Genomic DNA, 19,996 nt, shown 5'->3' on the forward strand with positions numbered 1-19,996 from the left:
TCCTGCCCTACACTGAAATGCATCAGATCTCTGCTTCCTTTTGGAGAATTTGGTGATTGCAGTGCTGAAATGGTGATGTCAGCCAGGACAAAAACAAACATCTGATATTAATTTGAACCCCTTGTCTTATGCAGCACATCAACCTTTTATGGCATTTGTAGGAATGCTGAGATCTTCCATCCCACCTCAACAATGTAAAGACTATTTTTGTATTTAAATGTAGTTTTTTAGCACTGGGCTGACAGATCTATCTATATATAAGCAGGCATGTATGTATATGCCTGCTTTTACATAGATTTTCTTTTTTAAAAAAAATTATTTATATATTTTATAAATATAGAAATGATGTATATATTACATAGATCTCATTATCCTCACGAGCCTGGAAAAAAAATAGTAGTTACCATGCCATATGATAGGAATCAGGTAAAAAAAACCGCACTCCATATTGTCGTACCAGCAAATGTAAAGGTGATGTTGTGGGACCTTTGGCTGATATTTTCTCCCACAGACCTCTCCGAACATAATGGACAGTAGTCCCAGCAATATTGAACGTTCCTGAATGCTCTATCTTCCAGTCACTATTGATTGACTGTTTTCCAGCATCTCGAAGAGCTACAAAATATATGAAAAAAGACCAATATAAAAGGTGTCTGTTCAGAAGTGATTTGGGGCTTTTTTTTTGGATAATTTAACAAGTAGATGAAATCATGTAACTCTGTTTGTGAAGGTACTTATGGATTCTACCCTATGTGAACTTCAGCTGCAACATGCTTCAGAAACACTTTGTACAAGGAATGCTTGGCAAAACCACGTGTGTTTAACATTACTTGAAGTTAACATTGGTGTTTTAATGCCTGAAGAGGCAGACAGGCTCCACCATAATTCATTATTTGATCACTGAATTAATTTAAGGGAAAGGCAACCATTCTGTATTTTCAGGGTGGTAATTTCTATAACCCCTAAAGGCGTGGGAAAAAAAATTTTTACAGGACACTCAGTAAGAGTTGTGGAATAAGGCTAAAATGTCAAAAAAAAACTAGTTATTTTTTTTTCCCCCTCCAATAATTACATTTGCCTTTTTCTTCACCTTAGAACATGACAATACTGCTGTCACCCTACTTAAAGACTTATTTATACACTTTCACCACATAATTTGATGCTTCTATCAAATTAATAAAGCTTGTTCTTTTGAATCATTCCTCTTGTTGGCCTAATTTATATTCAAAAGTGTCACCAAGTTGGGTAACGTATACTTCATATATTGAGAACCTAGGATTTTATATTAGTTTTCTGTAGTAAACAGAGTAGTTTTTTCTGTGAAGGATTTGTAATTTTATTTTATTTTATTTTATTTTATTTTATTTTATTTTGTTCAGATCAGGTCTGAATAACTACGTGAAGTAGAATATACTCGAAGTCACCTTCTGGACGAGAAGTTTTACGCATTCCTCTTCACTGAAATTGCATGTTTGGCATCAGACTACTGTAAGAGAAACTCAACAGTTTAAGCCTTGTCCAAATATTTTTTTTTAAAGTTTTAAATTAATGTGAGTCACTCCTGTAATCATCTTCTCTCCTATTCAGATTTATACTGTTATGTTTTGTTTCTATGGGAAACAATGGCAACAGGTCTATGGACTGGCAGAAATCCAGTTGCATAAGGCACCACTGATGTGTACCACTGCATCACTGTGTAATAAAAGTTAGAGTATAAAACCCATTAACACTGTAGCACAGCCCTGAACTAAAAATAACCAGTGAGTTTATAAGATTTAAAAAATAGTATTTTAGGTTTAAACATTCTATTATTAATAGTAATTAAGTTCTACTTAGTGTTTAGACTGTAGGGACCAACCATCTTCCCAGCAGAGAAACAAAACAAAATGTACTCGAAAACACCGAGGTCCAGTTGGGTCATGCTGCTCAGATGGAGCAGCATCCTCTCCCTGGAGAGCAGCAAACCCAACAGACCCAGCAGGCACACATGTCTAGGGGACTGGAATCTCAGCCCCAGGTTACAGAAATATGCCAGATCCTGCATTTTTTCACTTTCAGACTCCTCACTTCAGCCACTGGGGCTAGACGAAGTAAGAAACCCTAAAATTTAGGCTTGGATTCAGGGAGTCCAGCTTCTGTTCTTGACTCTGTCACACACCATATTGCAAGTGAGTTCAGCAACTTTTATTCCACACCACACACATACTCCCACTCTGCTTAGCTTTTGGTAGAGGAGGATTTCCTGTACAAAGTAATGCAGTATTAGAAGAAAATTCAGCACATACTATATCCCCTCTCAGGCTATAAAGCAAATAGAGCAAAACATCTAAAACTAAAAAGACAAATTAATCTGAACTGGGAAAACCCACTGGAACTGTAACCAAGACCAGAATTTCAGTGCTAAAACAAGAAAGCTAATTGCAATAGTATCAGAACATAAAATATGTACAGAACATAAAATAGCCATTATCACAATAACAAGATGGTGATGTGTGCAATGTATTTTTTTAATTGATGTACCAGGGATATAAACTCTTCTAATGTTAATGAGGTGTGAGAGGCTACACAGCCATAGAGATGCAACCTTCCACAGTCCAGCTATTGCAGCTTCCAGTGCCCACTGAGAAGCAACAGAGTGCTGGTCCTGGCCCTCCACTCATTAACCTTTGCCTATTAATCCTTCTACTGTTTGCTATGGAAAACTGTAAAATACTATACCACTATATTAACTTTGACATTTTTGCTTAAGCTGAAATTGCCACTCTTTACAGATAGGATAAGGAAAAGGCATTTGTACCAAAAAAGACAAAAATTGAAATCTTTGTGCATTGCGAATTTTGTGTTCTGCTTTGTGCAAAATTGTCATACTCTCCAGACAACTACTAAACAATGTCATTTTCACTGACTTATTTTCTCAAGAAAAGTACTAAAAATATCTGAAATTCAATTCTAAATGAGACTACCTTCACTGGTATCTTTTTTCAAGGAAGCCATTTTTTGACTTTCATTCAGGTTATCATGTGTTGTCTCCAAGCCATCTTAAGAACATTAAGACTTGAGATTTGAATAACTTTTTGAAAATTTTAGCTGAAGTAACATTAACTAGTTGGTAGTTCCCAGGTTTCTCCTTATTACCCTTTTTAAAAATAGTACCATTTCTTTGTCACTGGGAACATCACTTGATGGTCATACCTTTTCAAATACGGTTGAGAATGGATTGGCAGGTACACTAGCTCACTAGCTCCCTCAGGACCCTGGGATGCATCTCATCAAGTCCCATATATTTGTGTATCTTCAGGTTTCTGAACATTCTGTTTTCAAAAACAGCTCTGTGAATGCCATTTTTTTTTTTTTAAATTATTTGTTTACTCTTAGTTGAGTCTGGTCTTTGATGTAGGACCAGGTCCTCAACTAGCTGCCCTTGAAAGCAGAAATTACACAGTTAAGGATTTGGTCAAAAATATTTTAAATCTATTAGCATTGCCAGAAATTATGCATTCAAAATTTTGTACTACTTGCTAAGACCCCATCTGCTTTCCTGCACCCTCCTCCCCCAAAATGTGGTGAAACATGATAGTTTTTAGGTAGGAAACATATTTTATAAAGGAAATCAGATGGAACACAATACACCTATGGACTAGACACCTCTATCTTCTTCAGTGGTAGTGTCTCAGTAGGACACTGTCCATTCTGCCTTTGATCCCAATCTATGTGTGTCTGAATCCAGTTCCAGGATCCAGCTCCTGACTTTGGTTCCTGTCTGTCTGAGTCCAGCCTGGGACTTACACAGTGCCTACCTACAGCAACAGTGGTGATTGTGATGTAATTGCCATCAAAGGGCAATTGTGTCTATTATTGGGTTTGTATATAATTCATTTTATTGTTATTATTTTCATTAAAACTGTTTCATTAACACTGTTTTTAGTTTCCTTTTCCAACCTATAAGTCCCTCTTCCTTATTCCCTTTGTTTTCCCTTTGGGAAGGGAGAATGGTTAATAGTGTTTGCCATTCATCTAGTGGCTGGCCCAGCCCTAACCCTTGATGTACAGTTGTAAACAGAGAAGCTTATGACTGCTAGTTTCTTGTTTAAAAATAAATCTCAAAATTCCTTCTTAAAATAATGAATTCTAATTCCAAAATGAGTAAGCATATTCTTTAGGAAATCATCTCAACTTAAATAGGCACCCCTCCCCCTCTATACAGCTACAAATAACTCCTATTCCTGAATGCTCTACTAATGAAGGAAGAATCAAAATCTCTTACACATATTCTCATGCAACTTCAGAAAGGCTCTGCCATAATATTTAGCTCTGCCACTGCTCCTGCATCTCCACAGGGGAGGAGAGATAGAACAGACCATGACAGATAAATCGATTCAGTAATTGCAGTTGCAAGTTATACCTTTTCTCCCAGAATGCCAGACCTTCTGTTACTGTGGTGTATGTTGATATACCTCCAATAAAGAAGATACCCAAGATGTTTGGTTATAACTCCTCTGAAGATGTGCTTCAATACCATAATCACCCAGGGATGCTACTGATGTGGGCTGTAGTTCTACTTAGCTGCTTACTTTGGCAACATCATTGCAGGTTCCAGATCATAGTGACGCTGCTTTATGAACACCAAGTAAATTCAGAGAAGGGTATCTAATTTTGACTCCCTTTGTATTTGACCTCTGCTGTACAACTGGAGTAAAATTTTCTCTCAGTTTGAATTAGCTTCTGCTTTGTAAGCTACAGCTTTTAGTGTACACTGTGTCAAATTGTGTTTACAGCTGTGTCACTGATTATACAATTATTTACTATTATTATTTTTAGAAAACCTTAATCCTAAAATATTTACACGATAATTAGCAAAACAGAAAGTGTTAGTCTGTACTGACTCACTGAAGCATAGAAATACAGAAAGCAAAGTACTGTGCAACATAAAATCAGCATATAGAACTAGAAAATAGAAAAGAAATCGGAAACATGAGAAAATGTAATCTGCATTACATTCCATATCATTAATCACAGTATTTTGAAGAATGTATTTCTACGGATCAGAGATTTATGCCTTCTCCCCAAAACTTTCATTATGTTACTCCTATTGAAAAATATTCTTATAGAAAATGTTAATCCTTTTCAATTCAGATTTGTTTTTTTTTAAATTTCTGAATAAATCTCCTATATGTGAAGAAAATTTAAACAGCTTCTACTGGTAAAAGAAGGAAAAATGGTGCAACAACACAGATGTTAATTCAAAATGCTGCAACAGACCTGTTCCTGCTTCCCCATAAATGCTCAACAAAAAAAATACTGCAGTGCAGTACTAGCTGGTACTCATTCAGACCAACATTAGTGAATGTAAGAAAAGTAAAATTAATGTGACAAGCAATTAAGAGCTGATTATGTGCTAATTAGCACCTTTCAAAAATAAGCAGCATGACCAACATTATTTAATGGGCATAAAAAGCATTACATTCTTTTTTTCCCTTTGTAAGGTAAGGAATGAATCAGTTTGCTAAGCATGAAAAAGGAATTAATTTCCCTAAATACAATAACAACATTTATTTACTTTTACATTATTTAAAAAAAAAAAAGTATTTCTGTTGTTCGCGTATTTTATACAGTAGAGACAGAGGGGAAATTAGCTTGGGAAATTTAGAAAATATGCCAAGGAATCTTCAGTTATTGATTTGACACTCCTACATACCTATGTCTATGGTCCATTAGGGAACAAAGGAAAAATCCAATCTCTAAATCTCATGTGACATCTTCTCAGGGCAGATTCAGACTCCCTGATAAACCAAGAATCACCCACTGACAGCTTAGGCTGTCATAATTAAGATTCACCATCTTCAGCATTCTCTCAACTGAAGTACTGAGAACACTCAGATAAAAAATTCTTAAAATGGGGGTATTACTTATCAGTAATTATTTAAGCAGAACTACAATAGTGATCAAACCAGGGAATTTTTCATTTCATCGTCCCATACTAAGTCTCTCTCAGTTTAAGCTTAAGCAGTGCATGGAACAGCACCGATTACGTGCAACCACTTAAACCCTCAACCAGCAATAGTAAGAAGTTATACTTACCTACACAACAGTTTTAGAACTCATCAAAAGAGAAACTCCCTTTTTTCAAAGAAAGACAATTTTATAGAAATGGGAAAACTAAAAATAAAATATCTTTATGATTAAATTTGTCCATTAAAATATTCAGACAATTAAAAATAATGCAAAGAAATACTTTCCTGCTTTCTTTGATTTTAGAACTTTTGCTTGACTTCGTTGGTAATTTGCTATATGTTGGTTAGTGTGGTATTTTTGTCATCTGAGCATAAATTACTCCAGGTTTCAGTATAAAATTCTATTCACTACTTTTAAGGTGAAGTATTTTCTTTAGTGCTCTCCATATCAAAAATTGAAAATGCTAAAATATGCAGAACTTTTCTTCAATCATGTAAATAGATTATTTCAAACTTTTTTAAACAAAATGAGATGAGACAAAAGTCCAAAATAAAATCTAAATGGATAATTGTGTTATAACCATACTTTTGTTAGTTCTACAAAATTTCTTTAGAGGTATTCTTCACAGAATACTTTTTCCACTCAGAGTTTTGTTTAATCACAAAAGCAGTTTAGCTAGCCCTCTTTGGTGCTGCGTGAAACAGGACATGAACACTGAAATATACGACATTTACCTAAATAACTGTGAGCAGGTTTTTCTTCCACAACTTTGATTCTCCTTGCACCTGCAGGTATGACCAAAGCTTCCACATAACCTAGGCATGAGACCAGATGTTCCAAGTTAAATACAAAAGTGCAGAAAAGTATATCTTATATGTTTTCTCATTTCTTCTCCCCTATTTCTTTTTATAAGTGTAATGAGTTATAATTTAAATAACAATGGTTTGAGGGTTCTTGCAAAATGTTGAAACAAATGATGAAATTCTGCTTTATGTGTTATACATATATATATATATGTATGTATTCTGATATATATACACCAGAATATATAATTAAAAGAGTATAGCAAACTAAAACATAAAAGGAACTACTGAGGCTGGACAGGGTGGGACTGGAGTAAATGAAGTTGTCTCTTGCCAAGTACTTCAATGTCATCATCACCCCCAGACGACCATAAATGAATTCCAACTTCACTCAGCATGTAGAGACAAATGAGATGTCACTTAAATCCAAACATCTCCCACTGTCTGGTTTTTTTGCTTTTGTTTGTGTTTTCCTGGTGTTTTTGTTTGTTTGTTTGTTTGTTTAATATTTTGTGGTCCATCTCCTCCTTCATTTAACACATTGACACCCTGTTATGAATGGTTTTAATTTTGACATCTACTTATTTGTTATTTGCTTTACATTATAATCAGTTCCTCAGAGTGTGGGACTAAGACATGCTGTTGAGGAACTTGCCTTAAGTAAAAAGGGTTAAAAGGCAATGCAGGTAAAAAACACTGTGCAAGCAGGAAAAATCCATACTTTAGATTATTAGGGTGAACTTCAGAAAGTGGACAATAAACCCAGTTTTTATTCCATATAGCTGTGTAACAATCTATAACAAAACACTGAGCATTTATAATACCTCTTCAATAATCCTGAAATTAAAATGAAAATATTTTTTAAAAATACTAATTAAAAAATAATGCAAAGCAGCATTATTTATCTTTAACTTCCTTAAAACCTAATAACAATTCCTATGTATTGCTGACAGTCCAGCTTCTGGAGAAGGGAAATAACTTATTTGTTGTTTAAAGGGTAATACTACAATATTGTGGATTGACATAGAACCTTCAATAAACTTGAAAGTGTGTGGATATTCAGATTAGCTACAAAAGAGATCTGTCATACTGTAATTTCTGTTAGTAGCCATCTTCTTTGTAGTTTTTGATCTTGTAGTCTTCCAGACTCATCTGTGGTTTAGAATCCCTGCTCTGCATTACCTTCAGTATAAGAGTGGGCAGGACATCAACATCTGAAGACTGTGCCTAATTTTTTTATTTTTAAAGTACTATACTTGAGCCTATAATGCATTGAAGTCCTCGATTTTTCAAAGGTATAGTGTCTGCTTCAAATCACAGTATTTTTTGATGTGACTTACTTACTGCTTTGAAATTCTGTATATTTTCTACTCAAGAAACTGAAAGTGTAATGGCAAACAAATGCTGAAAGCAGTTGGCCAAATGCTGTCTCAAAGAAAACTTTCCTTGGAGAGCAGGTATACATGATGCATGGCACACATCATTAGGTTTTCAATCTTCTACTGTGTCAACATTGTTGTGCTGGAGCCAGTCATTCTCATTTGAAGAACAGAGCAGTGTTTGAAAATCTCATGTTCCTTCTGCATCAAAAGATCTATTGGCTTTTTTTATGATGTTATTATTAGTATAAAACAATGAATAATGAAAAGATGAAGGACACATTAGGCTTTTTTTTCTTCTCCTGCCTGGCTTGTATTAATGGAGTTACGATAGATAACAGGTAATAATTTAGGTATTTATCTTGAAGACCACTAAATGAAACACTAGAAAAATGTACAGTTAATGTATTTACTAAAAATACAAATTTTATTTCACAGATCTTTTAAAAATCAGGCTCTTTTGAGAAATAATGTGTCTTAATGGAAAATAAATTAGACAATCCTTTAATTTTATAATTGAAACAATTTGCAATAATTTTGCAGCAATTAATTTGGAAATACTCAAGTATTCTGACCTTAAATATCATATTATGTTAAAAAAAGTAGCTCTGAAGTTCTTGTGAGAAACTGTATAATTTTAGTAAGTATAGTTTCTAAAAATTTCCAGTGCTCCAAGTAACCAGTTACTAGTTTCTTGAGTATTTGAAATAGACTTACCTGCTCCTCTCGTGTGGTTAAAATCACCTTTAATAACTTTGCATGACTTTCCATTACCATTGCATACACCACAATGATCTTCATGAGCCAGAGATCCTAATATGCCATCACAGCCAAATTTCTGTGGGAGACAAAAATAAAGCTATTGAGATACAGGCCATGTTTTTCTTAAAGCTGCCTTTAGCAGTGGGTATCTTACTCTTTTGCAAGATGTCCTAACCAAGACAATCTAGCCCTGCTCAGAAGGAAAGTTGTACCAGGTCATGTGCAGAGACCCCTTCCACAGTAAATTTTTCTGTGATTTTATGTAGATTGTTGCATTAACTCTTCCTATGCAGAACCAAGCCATCCTGCTGAGCAACTACGGCGTGTACAACTGCCTTCTACGCAAAATACGGTAGGTTCTTTTCCACACCCACAATGATAAAATGCTGTCTAATATCAGCCTAATGTGTTATCCTGAATAAGATGTGAACATCTCTGGAATATGTAAATGTAAGTTATATTTGTGGGTTTTTTTCAGTTTAAAACAAATTAAGTTTACTCAAGAACCTCCATATTACTGTTAGACACATTTCTGTCAATAAATGTCAGTGGTCCATTGACAACAGGAATACAGTTAATATCATATGCTGGCCTGATATGAGACAAAAGCCTTTTAAAGTCTGGAAAAGTCATCACAGGGTAATCTTGGGTGCTGTATAAATGCATCTGAAAAAAAACCAATTAAATTTCAAGACTGCTTGTTGAATAATGAAGATAAAAGCTAGGTTAAAGAGAAAATAAAGAACAGAAACACAATCTGTCATGGAGCATTTCATTTCCAAGCACATTAAGATTGTTACTTCACTTTAGGAACAGAATTTTTACTAGAGTTGTACCTAAAACAGATTTCAAAATATTGATTACAGCATAAGCATTCAAAGAGCTGTGTATCCAAAACGGCACATCTGCAAGATCTGAATACCTAAACCTACAGCTGTAGTCCTCAAAGTTCTTCCTAATGTGTTGTCTAACAAAATGGTAAAATGAGGAAAATCTTACAAATTAAACTTTCAAATCTGATCAGCACCTAGCTGTCTGACCATTGATATGCCAAGAAGGCAATTTAATCTTAGGTGATTTTGTTTTAAGGCTCTTTTGGTCTTTATTAGCCAGTTGTGAAAAGTGAATGACAAAACAAACATTTTTTTTCTGAAACTGGGTCACAGTCTTTATGGTTAACCATGTAATTGTTATATGGTGAACTAAAGTCCCAATTCAGCACAGAATTTAAGAGTGTTCTCATTATATACCCTCAGTCACATTAGAAAGGGTAACTATAAAGACATATAGGCATTTGTATGCATGTATATATACATATGTGTATCTATAAGTTAATTTGTTGAAGTTATTACAGTACCTAGCAAAGTTGTTTCTGCATTAAAGGTTGGGTTTTCTGTTGAATTCAATGTATGCAATGAGAAGTGGACAAAATAAAACACAGCCCTATGGTATTTTTATACATACAAGGCACTATAAAAATGACAAAAGAAATTCTGTAAACTGAATGAATTCTGAGGATCAGGAATAGCATAAGCACTCAGCTTTAGTTGAAAAAGACAGAATTAGACACACACGCATACACCCCATGGCAAAATTTCCAAACCTGTTAAAAGCCAAGGCTTCCCTCTAAAAAATTCAATCCTTTATACTCATTTTTCACTCTGCAGCACTTTACTGTTAGCATCCTTATCAACACAGACACACATCCCCCAAGCTAACCCTTCAGCTGCTTCACACAGTGTGTTGCACTGAGTGATATTAGCTTAAAATATTTCAATATTATATAAAAAGAGACATTCAGTCTCTGTGCTATCTGTGAAATAACACATACATGTAACAAATCTATGCACTTGCATATGTCTACTTGTGTATCCAGGTTCAAAACAAGTAATTCATACCTGGCATCTACCATCTGCACAGACGTCTAGCCCATGCTTGCCACAAGAAGTCCCATCCATCACCTTTTCTGCTAGGAGAACAGGTTGATCCTTTCCAGACGGGGAACAGAATAAGGAACATGGCTTTTCTACAGTAGCATTTGATGGAAAAAAACACCAAATTGGTAAAAGATTATTTTGCAAGTACAGAATTATTACCAACCTTTTTAAAAGTGGTATTTGCATATCTCTGTGGCACGAATCTACATTAGAATAATAAGTTATCTTAGATGCAGTGCAAACAAAAAGATTTTGACCCTTTTCTCAGCTGTTTGAAAAACTCAAGTTCTTTTTCCTGCTAAAGCATACTAGTGCTGTAAACTTGGCCTACATAGTACTCAAGTTCACTGTTGCAATTAAGAATATGCACATCGCAGCTGCTGGAGCATTTTGGTTGTAATTTATACTTTCATTCTACTGTATTTTTGGCAGATCATAAATATGTTTAAAAAAGAAACCTAACACTTTCCAGATTTTCTAACTATGCAGGAAAAGATAAAAAAAAAATTAAGCAAGTGAGACACCCTGGGAAGAGAAATATATGGATTTGCAAAGTCCACATTAACAAAACTAACAAAAGAAAGACTAACATGTTCTTTCTAACATCTTTACCAAGGTCAGGCAATTTTCTACTACATTTCCAAAACATTCTACAAATAAATTCTAATTTTGAAAGTGAATAAAAAGCAATAATATCCTCTGTAACCATCTATTCCTAATGGTCATAATTTATAAGTAATGAAGTTTGCTTCACTACTGCCAAAGCAATACCAAATAAAATAAACTAAGCCTCCTCTCTGTGGTCAGTTGAGCACAAAATGACATGATTTTTTTCATTTCTTTATTCACAAGTGTACTGACTCAGAACTTCTAAATATGTTGCAGATTTTTTAAAGGATAAGGTCAATTCTGAAGTTGAAACTGATTTCACTTGGACACAATCTACACCACTCTGACTTCATACTGATTTCTAGATTCCTGGAGTGTTTTTTTATTAGTAAATTAAACAGTTCCAGGAAAAGTTCATGGGCACTGGAAATCTACTGTCTATACAGCTGAACTGTAAAACAGTCTATGCCACATTTTTTTTTTTTTTTCCTGCTTGACTAGCTTGGTCTAAACTGGAAATTGCCACCTGCAAAGGACCATTTCCAAAAAGCAGTTTGGATGTCACCATCATTTTCAGAGTGCAAAAAAAGTTGAAAAGGATGGACATGGAACTGCTGTACCAAGTGACTTACACATCAAAAAAGTGTTCTTGGGCAGATTTAATGTACTCAAACTGACATAGCCTCTAGGTATTTTTGGTGCAAATAGATGGTGCAAATAGATGTGATCTCTTTTGCCAAAATGCGAAGCCAGTCAGACACAAGCCACCTCTGGCTGAGAAGCATGACTCTTCTGCCTGAGTTTGTGCCCTCTGCATTTCTGTTATGCTCCTTAAATAGTAATCCTAAATTCCCCTGTGAGCTTTAAGCATGTATCAGCATTTTTTAAAGGAATACCAGATTAACAAACTAAACAATTTTTTAAGGACAGTGAACTCAAATAGATAGTAACTCAGCAGCACTGGACAACTTCAACAGACTACAGGAGACTTCAAATATAGCAACTATTTTGGACATGGTGCACTTTAGTAGCTACTAAAGTCTATGAGTGTAAATAATTAAGGATTTGGGAAGAATCTATTTCTGTAATACCAGAAGTCTTCAGCTGGTACCCACTTTTGTGTCTCCTGAGGGATACCTCAAGACAAAAGGATCTCTCAGAACAAAGTTAGATGAAACCAACCATCCCTACTCCTCAACACAGGACAGGAGAGTGTCAAGATTTCTCATCAGATGACTGAATAATTCAAAGTCAGGCTGAAAAATTTTGATCACTTAGAATATAAATAATCCCTAGCTGTGCTAAAATGCAAAACAAACCAAAACTGATTCACTAGCAGATGGATAAATACATAAATAGCTAAGAAAATAATAAATAAATAGCTGGAGAAAGTTCTCTTTACTATGAAATGAGCTAATACAAAAGCCTGAAGAAAACAGTCTAACGAATTTGTCTAACTTTGGCATCTTGAATAAAGGCTTAGAAAACAACAATCCCCTTGTTTAGTTACTAGACTAAGTTCTTGATAATAAATTCACTTTTTTTTTGACCCAGCAAAATAGTTTTCTCAGAACCTATGCTTTCCAATGCTTTTGGATAATTAAGTGTTAAAAATAAATGGCAACAATGAACTACTTAAAATGTGGTCACACATACTTAAGAGTACTCCTGTGTCATTCCAGGCTCTTCTTTATGACCAGTCATAATGATTTTGACAGCTTTTTAAATTAATTGTTTTCATAACTTTATTTAGTTTTCTTCTTTTTATCTTTCTTTTTTTTTTTTAATTAATTTAGATCATAACAATTTAGAGAAAATTCATTGGAATGGCAACTATTGTTCACATTCCTAGAAAGACGTTGGATAGAACGTTTTGTTCTCTACATACTGATGTTTTACACAAACATTATCTTTGCAGAAACTGTAATTTTGACATTATGCTAATCCTATTTGAGTACACTCCTAATTATACAGTATCTAAGCAAATCTGTTACACAGAAGCAAGCATTCAGTATGCCAGGACTTTGCACATAGTAGCTGTTAGGACTTATAAAAATCTTATCTAAGTTTACAGTATGCATTGCAAATGGATTTCTGCCAAAATCAAGCACTGGTATGTGAAACACTCAAGGATTAAGCTGAAAGTGCTCTCTTCTTCCTCAGAAATATCCATCAATATCCAATATCCATATTGTCTCACCAGCTTTGTAAGTAGAACTGATGCTTAATGATGTAGCATTCCTCTAGAAAGCAGTATTTCTGAGTTAATTCATACTACATTTCTGATTAAATAGGACCAAACTGATACTGATTTTCTGTTTAAATGTAATCATTACATATCAAGGACAAATTCAACAGGAATATAAGAGAAAAAATTCCAGAACTTGTGAAAATACCACCAAATCTTGTCTATGAAATAAAAATGAGTAACCAAAAATCTTGGGCTTGGGTTCTGTTTGCTTGTTTGCTTTAATTTTTACTACATCTTTCTTTATCAACAACAATACAGACAAGCTATAACCCATGTGAGCAGATAATAGGAATGTAGGAGATAGTTTACACTTACCTTCATTGATGACAGCCTGCCACTGGTGTATGTGCTTCCGGTATGAAGACCTGGCACTGAAAACATGGCACTGCCAGTCCCTGAAAGCAGGCACACCAGCAGGACAAGAAGGATTTTCACATACTCTATACTGTATTGTAGGACTGTGACACTCTCCTTCAAGTCCTGAACTAGAAAAGATGGCATAAATATCAGACTTTATTGGTGGTAATATTTTGTCAAACTTAGAGCACAGTTTATTTATGCTATACACAAATTCAATTTAAGTAGCAGATTTTTTATTTTTTTTTTTTTTTTTACACAGAACATTAAGAAATTACCCACGAAAAAGCAGTCACAGAACTTTGTTTTCCTTCTGTTTGCATTGGTTATATTACATACAAAGAGCCACAGATGCTAAACCATAATTTACACTTGGCCCCAAAGAAGCACAAGGACTAGTAGGAGTGTTCAGTAAGTAGAATCTCAGCTGCAGTTTTGATATAGTTCAGGTGATTTTTCTCTAGCTGAACTGAGCCAAAGGTTAAAAAAAAAAAAAACCAAAAAAAAAAACCCCAAAAACCTGCAGATTTGCTACCTCTGCTTTTCTACAAGTGTGGTGTCGCGAAGTTCAGACAATGTGCTTTGTTTCTTTTTGGTCGCTCCAGTTGTGCTTGCAGGTCCTAATGAACAAATGCAAAAGAACAGTGAACTGCAGAAACTGGAGCTAATTATTTGGAACCTTGCCTGGAAAAATTAATGAATGAAAGTGAAATTAAGACATCCCTAAATCTTAGAAATAGCTTTTATGCATACAGATGGAAGTGGCATTTAGGTGGCAGGAAATATGAAAGCAACCTGGAGAAGAGAAGCCTCCAGGGAGACCTTACTGCAGCCTTCCAGTATCTGAAAGGGGGCCTACAAGAAAGCTGGGGAGGGACATTTTTGCAAGGGCTTGTAGTGATGGGATGAGGGGTAATGAATGCAAACTGCAAGAGGGTGAATTTTGATTAGATGCAAGGAAGTTCTTTGCTGCGAGGGTGGTGAGACACTGGAATGGGTTGCCCACAGAAATTGTGGATGATCATCACTGGATGTGTTAAAGACCAGACTGGACGGGGCCTTGCTCAACCTGTCTAATGGGAGGTGTCTCTACCCACGGCAGGGGGTTGGAACTAGGGGATCTTAAAGGTCCCTCTTCCAACTCAAACCATTCTATAATTCTGTGACTGCATACCTAAGATTTCTGCTAAACTGTCATACTTTTGTATAGCTGTATCTAAGTTTTCCTCACATTTCCTTAGGCAAACTTCTCTTTTTTAATCCCTCTGTCTTTCCTGTCATAGTTTTTTTCCCCAAAATCTGTTATATTCTTTCATCTTTCTTAATTTCACTGTTTTGTTCTATTGTTTTCATAAATCATCTACTTTACCCTGTCCTGCCCTATCCTTCCCTAATCTGATCTGGTCTAGTTTTCTAGCTACACTTGTCTTCATTAGTCAGCTCTACTCTGTTCACACTTCTCTGCCTATTTACTCTTTTTCTCTTGGTGTACAAATGACACACAAAGGAGAGTTATGGTACTGAGTAATAAGAAAGGAAATATCTTTAGCTAGCCACTGAGGTATGGCAAAAGAGACTCCATCCAAGTCAATGGTAAAAATCCCTTTATCCTCAATGCCACAAGGTTTTAATTTTCACAAGACACAGAATCTAGATGTAATTTTGAGATATTTTATCTAAAAGTTTGTGAAACTGGCAGAAATATCTCTTTGGAAAAGTTGCAATTCCATGGCTCTCCAAAAAGAGACAGACGTCAATTATTTAAGGAAAAAAAATAAATTGAAAGACTAGCATTATATACTGACGCCCTGCAAATACAAAAATTGCATATTTAATCTTCTGTTGCTTCTTCAGGTGAAGCTTAAAAATAAAATTGTATTTTCCTATTAAAATAATCTAAGCTTTTGACGGAAGCAGAGAAGAGGAAAAACAGTGTTACTGTGCAAGAAAAAACCCTGAAATCTCTATTCTCCTGTGTTTTTCAGGAATCATAAACAATGAATTGCTTATGTGTAGTACAACTATATCTTAGTAGGTTTCTGTACTCAGAAGATTTAAGTTCTGTTTGGAAATTCTGATGAACAGCAATGAAAACCTGAACTTGTTTTTACCCAGGGCATTTGCGTTGTCGACTGCTGATTCCAGTGCTGCAAGTACGGCTACATGTGCTCCACGTGCTCCAGTCCTCCTCCACATGCTCCGAAAAAGAGGTCCGATTGATACACTCTCCAGCCTTACACCACTAGGTGAAAATTCAGCTCTTAGGTAAATAAATCAAAGCATATGCAAGACAATTCACTGCTCCACAAGCACATGGGAAGCACAACATAAACATTTTGTTCAGTACACAGTTTTCCTATGAGTCAGATATATTTTTTTCGTCTTGTTCCCTACGTTTTTTTTTCTTAGTTTTGCCGTCCCTGGAAATATTCAACATCAGGTTGAAGGGGGCTCTGAGCAACCCAATCTAGTTGAAGATGTCCCTGCTCACTGCAGGCAGTTGGACTAGATGACCTTTAAAGGTCTCTTCCAACCCAAACCATTCTATGATTCTATGAAATACAAGAGCCAGACCTTTTTCTGACTCAGTGGTTAAGGCACAGGTGTAACTCTTGTCCACAAGCTCAAGTACAAGTTAATTCCCAGCGAAGGATGCCTCTAGGACTAGCTTGCTGGAAATGGTCTCCAGACCGTGCTTCATTTGAGCCTGAGAAGTGCCTAGGAAAGAACTTCTGAGTCCTGCCCAAACTCACTGCAGGGATCATCCTCCATCTGAACTTTATGGATGATCACAGCATAGAGTCCAGGGCTGCTCTCAGGAGTTCTCTAGATCACTATTACAGTTCCCACATAACTAGCAAGAACTGCATTATCACTGATTATTCAGTGACAATTTCAACAGAAGGATATATTACAAGTAATAAAGACAATGAGATTTTCTTCACAACTCGTATTCAAAGAGAACAGGGAAGCCTTGATAAGCTAGAGTTGAGAAAGGCAAGAGAATTTCTGACATTTATTTAAATCATAATAATAGTCACTTCAATAGTCTTGCATGCATATATCATTTCCCAGGAGAAGTGCAATTTCTTACTGAAAAACTATCCATCCTCTATTGTTACACTCTGTAAGCTATGCCCCTACCTGGTATAAACCATCGTAACTCTACAGAAACTAGTATTTTATTAACCAGATGAATATCTGTCCCATGTATTATGAAATTTCAGGAACTGCAAAGCAATAAATCTACAAGTAGACAATAAACACTTTATGTTATTAACATCAGTATTTTGACACATTTCCCTTTGCACTCTGAATTATTGGTGAATTAGTTATCAATGGATAAAGTTCATGAGGGAGTCTCATATTTGAAGCAGAACAAAACATGTCACTAATGCAGTTAATAAAGGCCTTTGTCACTTCTAGAAATACACTTCCATTCCACGCAGTGCAAGTGCTACACCCTTGTCTGGTGACCTTGAAATTCACCTGCAGTTTTGAACTGGTTTTCACAGATCAATTGATCTTAAATCATGGCATTAGAATGATGGCATAATTATACCACATTTGAAAAGTCTTCACATAGGATGGGTTATACTGGATTTGCAATTAGAAACTATTTGTAATGTCCTTGGATGATTCAAACCAAAAATGCTCTTATTTATTTAAAGATATTCCTTCAGATATACTAGCCATTCTTGGTTTTTTTTTTTTGTTTGTTTGTTTGTTTGTTTTTTGTTTTTGTTTTTCCCCTCTAGGGATGGCACCTGTCTTATGTAGAGTATTTGGGATGCTGATGAATCCTTGACTTAAAGAACCAAGTTGGACTGGTTATGCAAATGACATTTGCATCATTTCCTAAGATCCAAGAGGAGAAGAAGAAATGCTTCTAATCCTTTGGGAAATTTCAGTGATGTCTGAATAGTTTTTTAATGCTGGACATAAATATTTCTGTAGCCTGAGAAAAGGCTCAGTGGGCCATTCTGATTAGAATCAGTACTTTGTCTTACCCTTACTAATTATTTACTCTCTTCTAGCTAAGAAAATAGTGTTACCTTCCTTACTGGACCCTCCCAGAACCTGTGTCACTACTGTATTATAATGCTCCCAGAAGTATACGATTGGATTGAATACTCTGCAATGAGTTGCTGTTATCACCTTTTGCATGTCAGACATTAATACTGAAAATGCACACTAATTTTGGGTGCCCAGTTCACGATGGCCATGCTTTCACAATATAAAATTTTGGGTAGTCTTACTAGGAAGTACTTCTTTACAGTTCCACATCATGGGCACACCACTCTCCACATAAAGAATGCAACATAGAACAAATGGCACGTCTCTGACTTTCCAGGTATCGACTTAAGACAAGACATCAATTACACACATTTAGCAGAATGAAAAGATCGCAGCAGATGTCATTATTTTATAGATACAAAACCACATAAAGTCTGTTTTTCCTTTACTTGTAAAATTATATTATCTGAACATTTTATCTTACTCAGTTGATTGATTTGTTTACTTTTTTAGGGGCATGATGGCAGTCCTGGTGAGTGTAGTATGATTGAAAAAGCAAGTTACTCCTGTGGGAGACTGCTGTCAACACAGTATCATGAAAATCCTAACATATATGCATGCTCCTGCTCTGTTACCTATTTGAGGTTATTTATCTTAATTTATAGTTATGTAAAGAAATGACAAACTATTCGAACAGGAAAAATCTTGAAGGACATTTAATGTAAGTCTGATTTCAGGTGACCGTTTAATTTGCCTTTGATGGTATAATTTTAATGATATTTATCATTCTTTTACACACACTGACGACATAAATTTTTTTTTACAAAGCTTATCTTGAAAAGTTTTATCACAAGTATGTCTCAACTCCTTCTATGAGACTATTTCTAAATCTAAATGAATAGGCTACAAAACCAGAGTAAATTTGAAATAAAATAGTGTAAGCATTAAAACATCTGTGGCTTTGGCTAAGCTTTTATTTAAATTTGGTTCTTCAAGGGAAATGTACTTTTTTAGGGAAATGTACATCTCTACATTCTATAATGTATAACATAAAATAGGTTCAGCTAAGTATGATTTTTATTACATTTGAGGTAAGCAGAAACTTTAAATGACTGTAAAGATATCTTCAGCTTGTTTCCTGAACTGTTCAATATAATTGGCATTGTTTTTTCACCAGGAACATACCTTTCCAGCGTCACAGTCTGTTCCATCCATTGGTGGGTCCAGTTTAGTTTTGCATTCGCTCTCACTTTCTACCTTACACCACAACCCCGTGCAAATGACATGCTGAAAAGCAAACATACAGGTAAGCACAAAATCTATCTTATACACAATTACTTTCTGCATGTGATCCACTAATGTTGTCATAAAGTTACCAGTTTGATGGTACTGAAGGATGTTTAAAGATGGATTAAACATGCACAAAACCCAAACTGGGCAGATTCTGCTTAGACTTTTACTAATGACAAACACATGGAACAGGTCAAGCTGTGGTGTTGATATAGGGGTGGAAGAAGCCTCTAAGCCTAACCCTACAGGCCATGGTTTTTGCATATGGCAGATCTGACAAAGCACATAGAACAACTGCCCCATGATGTGAAGTGGCCACTGCACAGATGCACTCCCACAGAGACTGGAAGAGGTGTGATCTTTCTGGAAATTATTTCTTTAATTAATTCATATTTTTATTCCTTTTATTCAGTGCTCATTCATTTTATGTGAAGGGGAGAAAAATAATCCTCTCACTACCAACAAACCCCAAGGTTTTAAATGAGTCCATTTCTATATCCAGGGACTGAGTCTCTGTGAGGCTACACAGAATTATGTTCATGGCAATTTTGTAAAAGTGTGTCTATAAGAAAATTTGAGGCTCCTTTAGTACTTCCAAATCCCCCTTGTTCGTGCCATCCCAAAGACTGCTGGTACCTT

General features: G+C 35.4%; 1 protein-coding gene across 1 annotated transcript in view; it reads right to left on the reverse strand.

The window, feature by feature from the left end:
- ADAMTS19 (ADAM metallopeptidase with thrombospondin type 1 motif, 19) overlaps nucleotides 1–19,354 on the reverse strand; it is a gene marked incomplete at both ends in the record, with an annotated part of 46,390 nt that extends 27,036 nt beyond the window's left edge. Inside the window, 7 exons of the mRNA XM_008940058.1 lie at nucleotides 458–615; nucleotides 6,687–6,767; nucleotides 8,852–8,972; nucleotides 10,795–10,922; nucleotides 14,009–14,178; nucleotides 16,162–16,292; nucleotides 19,253–19,354. Coding sequence (XP_008938306.1) covers nucleotides 458–615; nucleotides 6,687–6,767; nucleotides 8,852–8,972; nucleotides 10,795–10,922; nucleotides 14,009–14,178; nucleotides 16,162–16,292; nucleotides 19,253–19,354 — 891 coding nt within the window. The remainder of the gene's footprint in view (nucleotides 1–457; nucleotides 616–6,686; nucleotides 6,768–8,851; nucleotides 8,973–10,794; nucleotides 10,923–14,008; nucleotides 14,179–16,161; nucleotides 16,293–19,252) is intronic.
- Nucleotides 19,355–19,996: the final 642 nt, after the last annotated feature.

Source organism: Merops nubicus, unplaced genomic scaffold (genome assembly GCF_000691845.1).
Source record: "Merops nubicus isolate BGI_N331 unplaced genomic scaffold, ASM69184v1 scaffold15205, whole genome shotgun sequence".
Classification (NCBI taxonomy): Eukaryota; Metazoa; Chordata; class Aves; order Coraciiformes; family Meropidae; genus Merops; species Merops nubicus.